We start from the raw sequence: 10,575 nt of genomic DNA, 5'->3' as shown, positions 1-10,575 counted from the left end.
TTGTATTCCGCTAAGAACGTGATCTGACGCTATAACATTCTATTTGCCGTTATCTTGCTTTGTCCTTTTGTGGACAAAAAAGTAGACAATCTGAGGGTTGTATAACTTTATGCTTGTCTATATCAATGAATTATTCTACATCAAATTAGAAATGGAATAACATGAACATCTTACAATGGTAACAGTTTTAAGCGACAGTATAATTGACACCTGTATAAAAGTGCCACTACTCCAGAATATTTTCATGATGAGCGAAGCCTCAACGCAATCGATTCGGGTGAAGCAACTGAAAAAAATATATTGATATAGTGATATTGTGTAAAAGCATTTTCATTATCCGACCGGAAAGAGCTGAACGAGTATTGTTTTTGCTCGTGTATACATGATTTAAACTACTAGTAGCTGCTGGTAAGAGTAGTTACTTATATAGAAATGCTTTGGAGGATGTGGACAATCCGTGTCTTATCTTAGAACCATATGTGTTCTTGAAACATCCTGGTCCAACCAGGGCGAATGGAATCTGAGCATGCTAATCCACTTCCATGCAGAGGGGGTATCAGGTGCCACGCCCCAGTAGGGAGCGCTCCTGGAGCGCTCTAAATGTCACGTTGGTTAACACATTATGGGACATCTGATAGATGGACAGACTCTCTTGTACATGAGTAGCGAGACCCTTAATCTGATGAAAACACACGCGAAGTAGCCGAGAGGGGAATAACTGTCATGATCATGAACATGACTATAGTTATTACAGTGCACTTGTAAACTCTATCCACGGCCGAGCCGCATATACCACTTCTGAAGCGCTGTTAACGTTGATAACGTTTCATACAGAGTTTAGGGCGTTTCAGGAGTGCTCCGCCCTGAACCTACGCTCGAGAGGGACATACCTTTACAGCCCTCCAGGTCCCGAATGTCTATTTCATACAGAGCTAAGAGGGTTCAGGAGCGCTCCTGGAATGATCTAACCACAGTATAAAATACAATGTGAGAGTTACTTTTGACCGAACTTGGATGCGTTTCGGACTAAGACATTCCGATAAAGCGATTTAAGTGTTTTGTGTGTTGTCATGTCTTTAAGTAGTTTTGTCAAAATTAAGAATGCTGCATTTGAACTGAATTCTAACCGATTCCCTGACAAATTTTGCCGTGCATCTGGCACCCATTTATGCATACATCTGCCACTGCAGATAGCTTTTCCCTCTTGTAGTTTTGTTTTCAATCAAACGATTGTTTTTGTGTTAAAGAGCTGTTGATCTTACTGTGTTGTTGTCTTCAGTAAGGCAGCTTATTTCATATTCTTCAAGAAGACAGACTATAAAGGAGCTTAGATATCAGAGAGGGTAGGTCCCTATGTAATGCGCTTGAAGTAGACAGTCTGCATGTGCTACATACTTCTTCAATAGCATAAACTTTATATACGTATTTCATGATGCTGAATTGTATTGTTGAAGCAACTCCTTCATTACATCAACCTGAGGTACAGCCCTCCTGTTGAACTTCACCATATGAATTGAAAGAAACCGGCTTCAAAGCAAGGGATGTCAATGGCATTTTAGCAGGTACTGTTTTGTCTCTGTTATTACGATGACTTCCAACATAATTATGACAAACTTGTCTTGGTGTATTACACGTTAAAGAGTGGTTAAGCAAGATGAGCGGGTGTTAAACAGTGACAACTAAGTCAGCAATCCCAAGTTTACTACATTTCCTTTGGAAGAGCTCTCCCAATATTGTGTCATGCGAGAAGCATGGAATTAATGGACACTTTTCTATCAATACACTGACTTCGTTTAGACTGTCTTTAAGACCAAAAGATACACACTCAGCAAAGAAAGAAAGTAAACATTTTTCCAGTTCTTATTTTTCATAGAAGATTTTGATGAAAATAAATGTATTATATTCCATATTAAAGGTAATTTAATAGGCCATCAAACCAGCAGGTCAATATAAAGGGAATTTTACCCATGAGTGAACACATTCGATTTTGTCCTCCAAGGCACAAAAGTAGAATATTACAAATATTGACATGTTGTCTTTCATTTGGAAATGCCCTTCAAGACAACAATGGTAACAAAAGACCAGTTTAGCACAGAGACCTGAATGAAATAGCAAAAATAGGTTTTCATGCTTTTTAGATCATTATTACCTCAAACAAAATTAAAGCGGGAAACTAAAGCGGGATAATATAATTTTTCTGTCAACTCAAAAGTGTGTGTGTGTGTGTGTGTGTGTGTTTGTTTTTGTTTTGCTAAGTGTATACTGCTTCATTTTAATTCTCTGTCAGTGTTTTACACGGGGAATATGCAAACAAACAGTGAGCATCAACAGAGTTCAACCTTATCTTTTCTCTTAATACGTTTTGTGTAACAATGAACGAGGCATTTCCATCGTTCTTATACCATCGAAAAAGAGGATGAGTATATGACTATAGTTTCCATAATTTGTGACAAAAGTATATTATGTTTGACACCATTTTCTTTGTGCTGTTGTATCGTTATTCCAGAGAGAGAGAGAAAGGTATAGCATCGTATTTCCTCGTGTATTCTTAATCTGGTTTTATTCATCGAACACTGCACATGTTATAAAATGTATCTTATAAGTTTTATTATGATGAACAAAGTAATGATACTCGTCATCAATGAATCGAACTTCATAAATGAAGATTTCACCTTTCTAATCGATTCACTAGGGTGTGAGGTGGAGATACGCGTAGTCCTGTTACTACATGTAATTATCATTGCACTGTGGAGCGCTGGTGGCACAGTGGATAAGACTCCCGACTCCCGATCGGAGGACCCGAGTTCGATTCCCGCCCAGTGCCTACGTCCTTGGACAAGATGTTTTTACCACCACTTTCCTCTCGTCCCAGGTGTATTAATGGGTACCTGGGAACGCTAGGGTGATAATGATAGCAGTGCCCTCTGGTAAAGCAGTGGCAACACTGAACAGGCTATTGAATTGAATTGAATTGATTTATTCAGCGTAAAAACAACACAGAAAAACATCTCGACGGAAGAATCACGAATTTGAACAGAAAGACATTGATGAACAATCATGACAGACACAGAGAAAAAAAACAGAACTTTAGAATACATAAAGCTGAAGGGAAGCAGCCAACGAGGAATTAAGTTGTAAATCCTTAAAAACTGGCCGACCCAGAAAATCAATTTAAAAAAATGCATTGGTGGTAAATTATGTCATATTTCTAAAAAAAAAAAATGAGATGAACAGATATACCGTTGCAAGAACAAAACATAAAGCAATACAGCATGATACACAATACACTACATTTACATTACGAAGACAATACGAACAAAGTGAGTTTTAATCATTAGATAGAATACATGTAATGTCAGTCAAGCATGTCAAACACTTAGGAATGATAATTTTGTATAAAATTCTCCTTAAGTTTACGTTTGAATACATTAAAAGAGGTAACTTTACGAATATCATCTGGTATTGAATTCCATACAACTGTACAAGCGGACCTTGATAAAACACATATTTCTGAAATAACGATGTTCTTACTTTTGGCATGTGAAAATTCTCAGCGTTTCTGGTATAATATGAATGAATATTGAATGACCTTAATGAATAAGACCTCATTATCATTTATCATTATTATTATTAGTATTATCATTACTTTTAGTATTGTCATTATGATTTTTATCATTATTGCTATTATTTTATGAAATGACACGCCTGCATGGTGCAGACACTAAAATCCTTCTAATAGTGGCTACGTTGGAACTTATGCAATTGGTACAATTAGTTAACGTCAACGGTCCACCGTAGAGCTTGTACTAGCATATGCTGCCGAGTGATTGCATGATAAACCTCAACATTATTACTGATATGATGATCGGTAATTGATTGAGCGTACTTGTAGTACACTGTGTGTATTTCATTATCGAATAAAAGGCTTGAAATGAAAGTACAATTTCCCAAACACTGTTGTTTTGCGAAAAACATAGGTTCACTCTCAAAATACAGACACAATTATGTACATATGTACAAGTGACGACAGAGAGAGGGAGAGAGAGAGAGAGGGAGAGAGAGAGAGAGGGGGGGGGGGGAGAGACAAAGGGGGGGGGGGAGAGGGAGAGAATAAAACGTTCTTTATAAAACTGCCAGCATAGCCAGCACTGGAAATTTCTGCTACGAAATTCCCTAACTATGTAGCTTAAAAGATATGCTATATACGCTATATACGCTATATACGTTCAACACTGTAAAGAAAATTCGTACATTCATGTTTTAGAGCATCTTATACTAACCTTATTACAAAGGCGTGTCCATATTATTCATACATTTCATTATACCATAATGTACATGTCAATGTGGTCTGTATACACCATTCCATAATTTCACAGTTCGTATTCATACTTCAGCACGGCATAGAAACTGACATAATATATCCCATTACATGTTGAATAAACACAAAACAAAACAGTGTCATGCCCAGAAAAAAAAAAGAAAGAATTATAGCTTTATGTAATGAAAAATGACATCAGGAAACACGCGATGTTAACTGAATCTTCACTTCTGGAAATATCAATCATCCTATCATTATTATTTTGTACCCTCCGAATATAGCAACAGTATGAATAAAACCTTATGTGAATGATCATTCATGTATAGGTAGGCGCGGTACATGTAAAACCAATAGCCATAAAATTTGAGTGCTAATGTATTACCATTCAGATATGTCATCTCTATAGGGATTATTTCTTCCAAACAAATGTGGAAGCAAAATTAATAACGTCGATTGCGAGATTTAAATTTGACATGATAGCGATTGAAATATGTAAAGTCTATCTGGAGTGCAGAGAGCTATCCCACCACTCTCAGACTCTTGTAGAAAGTACCAAGCTCTTTCTGGTTCTTGTATTTTCAAATCAGTGATGATGGTGTGTACGTGCTCTAAATCACTAGTGTATCGATCGATACTGACGAGACCCTCCTTGTGCTTTACCCAGGCTACAATGACCGAATCATCTCGACAAACAGCTGGCCAGGCAGACGTACCCTCCTCCTTCAAGACATTCTCCTTCTTCCCCTGACCATCAAGGCAGACGACTCCTGAAGTGTTTGTTAGAAACAGTTTCCCCGTAGTATGACAGGAGAATAATTGCATAGGTGTGTGTCCATCACACGATATTTCCCTGACTGCCTTACCTCCCTGTGCGGTAAATACGTGGATCTTCTTGAGCTTCATATAACCCACGTAGATATTATCATCTCTACCCACAGTGAGCCCACCATGACCTCCTTCATTATAACTCATCGTCTCGAACGTGACGTGGAGCTTCTCCCACTGTGCAGTGTAGAATAACAGCTTGTTTTTTTCGTTTCGTACAACACTTCGACCATCAGACAGGAATCCAATGTTACCAACACAGACATCCTTCAACACGGTCTGCTGTAACTCGCCATCAGGGGAGTAGAAATGGATTCCACCTTGACCCCATCCCACCGCCATCTTACCGTTTCGTGCACGAGTCATACAGGTCATGCTTTTATTGACTGACGGGAGCTCTACGTCTGCTCTGACATCCCACCTTTTCAGATCTCCAAGGCAAAGTTCATTGACCTTCACGTATCTACGGAATGAAATCTTCTGAGCTCGTTCTGTCACACTTCTCGCTGATTGGTCGTCAGGATCATCTCGTCCAAGAAAGCTCTTCAAGTTCTCGCACAGCGTGTCGTGCGCAAATAACGCGTCTTTCTCCAGCGGTACTTTTATGCCGTTATTAACCAGCTCTTCCATAGCGTCCATTTGACTGACTGACTGCCGACTCTCTTCCTCCATAGTTTGTAATTCCTTCTCAAATTTTTCAGACAATCGTTTCACTTGACATTTCAGGGCTTCTCTTCTGGCTGACAGTAGTTTCATGTATTCCTCGTACGTCTTGTCGATGTCATCATTGAGCTTTCTCAGCATAGTGTTTATTTCATTGCGTTGTGTCTCTATGAACTCGATATGGGTTTCAACGGTTGTTTTCTTTGAAGTTGTTCTTTCTTTCAATTCCTCGATATTTTTCATTAATTTCTCTTCATGGATAGCTGCCTCTTCCAGCTTGTGTCCCTTTTGCAAATGCTTCAGCATCCAACATTTACTGCACGTGTACTCCCGGCAATTGGGGCAGAAACAGTCTTCATCCTCATTAGGGTGTTTCTTACATTTCCGTCGCCTCTTGAGCGGAACTTTCCCTGAGAGCACCTCGCTTATGGCTACTATTGTGTGGATGGAGAACGGTTTCCAGGTAGAGTGACTTTTCTCACAGGCTTTACACATATATTTCCCACAGTCCTGACAGTATGACACAGCTGGTGGCTTTTCGTCCATCTCACAAACTGTACATGTTGGACTCTTGGTTTTCACTTCGTCCACGAGAGAACTTAGGGGTACGTTTGTTTGTAACTTACTCACACCTCCACTGGGTAAGGGCGTTTCTTTCCTGCACACAGGGCATGCTATAGTTTGTTGGTTTGGCTGAGTTTGAAAGATACTTTCCAGGCAGTCTTTGCAGAAGGTGTGAGAACACGTCAGTGATTTAGGTTGGTTGAAAAGTGCCAGGCAGATAGGACACTCAAGATTCTGGCTGCTGATTTGATGAAACATTGCCATGGTCGTTGTCTGCCTACCAGCGACAAGAACACATAGAGGTAAGCATATCATCAAGGACTAGCCAAAGTATAATATCAGTATCAATAGAAAGGAAAGTAAATGTGAGGCATGTTGGAAGAATTTTGTATTCGTATGACCAAACAAAGTCATGAAAAACAAATTAAGATACTTGTGTGAATACCGTTTATCATGTATCAAGCATGCTTTATTGCCGGGTTCAATATTGCTGATTTATGTCTGCTCATTTAAGTGGACCCCACAACGTCTTAGGAGACCACAGCCAGTTATCTGATGACTTAATCTCATAACTAGGTTTATGCACATGTCATTTTTATTTGGCGTCAAGAGAAATGAGACTACGTGAACGATTTAATGACCATGATTTACTTCCTTTTTTTTCTCTTTGCAGCCATTGTCGGTAAATAACCCGATTTGCTCTTGAACTTATATGTTGTCATGTGCGAACTTTATAAAGAGATGCTTACGTTATTTAGCTCTGTATAGGTGATCACCCTTTCATTTGTGATTAGAATATACTTATCTAAATAGGAGTTGTCTCAGCCCCCCGACAAAAGAGCAAAAACGAGAAAGAATATTGACAGAGCAGTGACAAAGTGGCGCTGTCACCCAACATCCTTGCTGCTCCTCTTGCTGAAGCAAATGATCGATTGATTGATTTATTACTTTATTGTCCACTCTGGAAATTATTTGTACAATGGATATCACAAAAAGAAAATGAGACTAACTCATATTAACATACAATAACATATGCACCATAACAACATAATACATTAACTCAACATTTACAACTATACAAGAACTATCAGTATATATATATATATATATATATATATATAACTTTTATACAATTATTCAACTCTTAAATATCATCAATATCGTTCGCTTTTAGGTCATGAAATCTCCACAATTGATTCTTTGAGGAATAAAGCAATTACCTAAATTGTGGAATGATTTGGATAGAGAAATAATCCAATCGACGTCACTTATTATTCATTTAAGCATAAACTTAAACTAGTTTTTCTGAATTCATACTTATAGTTATTCTTCAATCCTTCTCGATATTCTCTGTTCAATGTTCATACTTCGTATTTCTGTCATTATCGATTATGTAACATGTGCCGCGATCGCGATTTCTTATTATCTCGTGGACCTTCTTTGTGCATATTTTGTATTTTTGCTATTGTGCACTGTATCTGACTTGTACCTCGCTCGGGTGATCACGCAACTCTCCAGAAGTTTTGTGCCGCGGACATTGTTTTCTTTGTCTTTTCTTTGTCTTTTTCTTTTTAATTCTTCGTCGTTTATATCTCCCCGATTCATATATTTTCATTCATTTCAATTGTAAATATCAAGTAAGAATTAATCTCACATCAGCATCTGGGAATCTACACCCTACAAGCAATGATTCTATGTACGAGATTCTTCATTACATGTTAAATTGTCTTAAATGCAGTCTTGACAATTCATCCATGCTTTTGTGTTGTTATGTTTATGGTTTATTTATTTGTTGAAATCAGGAATATGGAACAATAAAAAACAACAAACAGCAAACAACAATTACATCTTTGATACCAAAGTCACCAATGAAGAAGAACAGGGAAGAAGAGACGGATATCGCCATTAAGCACTGAAACGTCCCAAGCTATTAAAATAATGATAATAATAATAATAATAAGAAGAAATATATATGTATGCTATCTGACATTGGCTATGTAGTGTAGAAATTACCAGCAGCCTCGTGTTTATAATATTTGTAATTTTTTCCGCTGTTAAAAAACTCTGAGAGGCTACATCTAGCATTTGAGGGGAAAAGAAAGGTGTCTAACAGCATTATCATTTAGACTAATTTTGTTCTTTATCTGCAGACACTATACGATCGAGTTCCAAATACAGGTATGAATAGTCACCTCTCTCGCGTGGTTCAGTCTAAGTTACAAAAAGGATGTGATTTAGCAGGTCGCACTGTTAACACAGTTAAAAGAAAAGAAAAAGGAGGTCCTAAAGAATTCTGACTTGTGCCAAGTTCTACTCGTGTCCCCTAATTCGTTAACATCTTATCTTTTTGTATAGATTTGTAATAAGATCGTTATGGTTAGACATTGATTTATTTCCAAAGCAGAAAGTGAGTAATATCTCTGTTCAAATAGCATTTACATGAAAGCCTATGTCCCAGTTTTTCTGTTTCACAAATGTATTACAAATTATAATATAGGTTGAGAGATTAAAAATTTTAAATCAAACAGCATAAGCCAAACAAACAAGGAAGAATCAATTCTAAGCCTATATTTAGTGATCATGCATTATTTGTAAAACTATACGCGTTACGTGGCTATCGTTTTAGCTAGATTATGCTTACCAAGTATGCCGTACTTCCAGGTTCGATCTTGCTGATTTATGTCTGGTTCTCAAGTACATTAGGCATGAGATCACAACCGGTAATCGGTTCAGCCTGAAGAAAGGCGAGCACAGCTTCGATTGTATGTGGTCTTACTTTCTAAATCACTTGTTCTAAATACCCGGACAGAGTAATAAGAGTTTAGAGAAACGAAAGACAGATCATTACAAAGCACTCCCAAAACGGTCTGAAGCTATCAAGCAAGGAGCACCTCTGCTTATCATGACCTTTTCACTGTGATCTTTGTACTATACCTTAGTAGCGGGTTTTCCCACACTGTGTGTCTCAGCCCATCATGTAATACTGTATATCGCCTCGTAAAGCAAGGTACGCTTGCGACATCCAAATTCATTGGAAAGAGAACGATATATGAATTACGGTTGTTATATAGTTACCGTCGTTATGTAAAAAGAGTACAGCAACGAACAGGATGTGCATCACAGGAGGAAACTGAGATCAACTCATTTAGAAAACTATTTTCGTTTGATTGTGTTTTGAGTATTAATGTAATATGGCGTCCTAGGCCTATACACCGTTTATAATATCAATTTTGGACTTTGCCTTCATTTGAGTAGCGCTATTATTTGCTTTCTTTCAGCTTGCGTGAAAATTATGTCTTAGAAGGCCTGTGCAAATTCCAAGTCCCTGATATGAAATAAGAATGAATCAAAGCGAAAGGGATTTTGACACGTTTTATAGTGCTCTCGAAATTCATAACAATTACGATGGTTACTTTAATAAGATAAACTCAAATTTACTTTCTGAATTTATATCTATAACTATAATTTCTATCTTCATGGGCTTTCTTTTTGCATACTTTGTACTTCTTTCATGATTATGTCATTCCTTTCAACTATAAATTTCATTTAAGAATTCACCCTAATTGAGCTTCTCGGAATCTACACCCTACAAGCAATGCCTCTATGTATAGATTCCTCATGTCTTAATTATCTTACTTGTTGTATTCGACGATTCATTCATGTAATTTCTTGTTATGTTTATATGGTTTATTTGTTAAAACGTGGAATATAGAACAGTAAAAATAAACAAACAAACATCAATTAAAATGGACGTTACATGAACACTGTTAATAGTAAACGAAGTGCGTGTGCTTGTTTAATGTATTGTCTATACATGTTGCATTCATTGTTTACATGGAGAACATCTTGCCAATGTGACACAACGGCTTAATAGTTGCCAAATAATTCGGTATACACCTGTTTTCATTACAATACTTCGAGACAATTTCAAAGTATGAAAATATCGGAAATAATCATGTTCAACCCTCACGGTTTCATAGTTATGATAGAGGAGTTTTTTAAGTCTCTTTAATTCTTCATAAGTAATTTTTAATACATTACTTCCCTCGTATACATTTCAAACACTTCGTACTGCACATTCTGTAATAAAATAAAAGATATTGCGCAGTGAATAGAATTAGAAAACCTTTGCTTTCAAGTATTTCATATTTGATTACCACTGTTTTGCCGGTGTTGAATATTCCTGTGTGACCAGCGAAATTGAA

At 37.2% G+C, this 10,575-nt stretch overlaps 1 protein-coding gene across 1 annotated transcript; it reads right to left on the bottom strand.

Annotated features, from left to right (window-relative positions):
- Positions 1 to 4,780: 4,780 nt before the first annotated feature.
- LOC140238019 (uncharacterized) lies at positions 4,781 to 6,634 on the bottom strand. The gene has a single exon (XM_072317946.1). The coding sequence runs from the start codon at positions 6,632 to 6,634 to the stop codon at positions 4,781 to 4,783; it is 1,854 nt and encodes a 617-aa protein (XP_072174047.1).
- Positions 6,635 to 10,575: the final 3,941 nt, after the last annotated feature.

Source organism: Diadema setosum, chromosome 14 (assembly GCF_964275005.1).
Source record: "Diadema setosum chromosome 14, eeDiaSeto1, whole genome shotgun sequence".
Taxonomy (NCBI): Eukaryota; Metazoa; Echinodermata; class Echinoidea; order Diadematoida; family Diadematidae; genus Diadema; species Diadema setosum.
The sequence above is the reverse complement of the archived record's forward strand: the minus strand, read 5'-3'. Positions and strand labels throughout refer to the sequence as shown.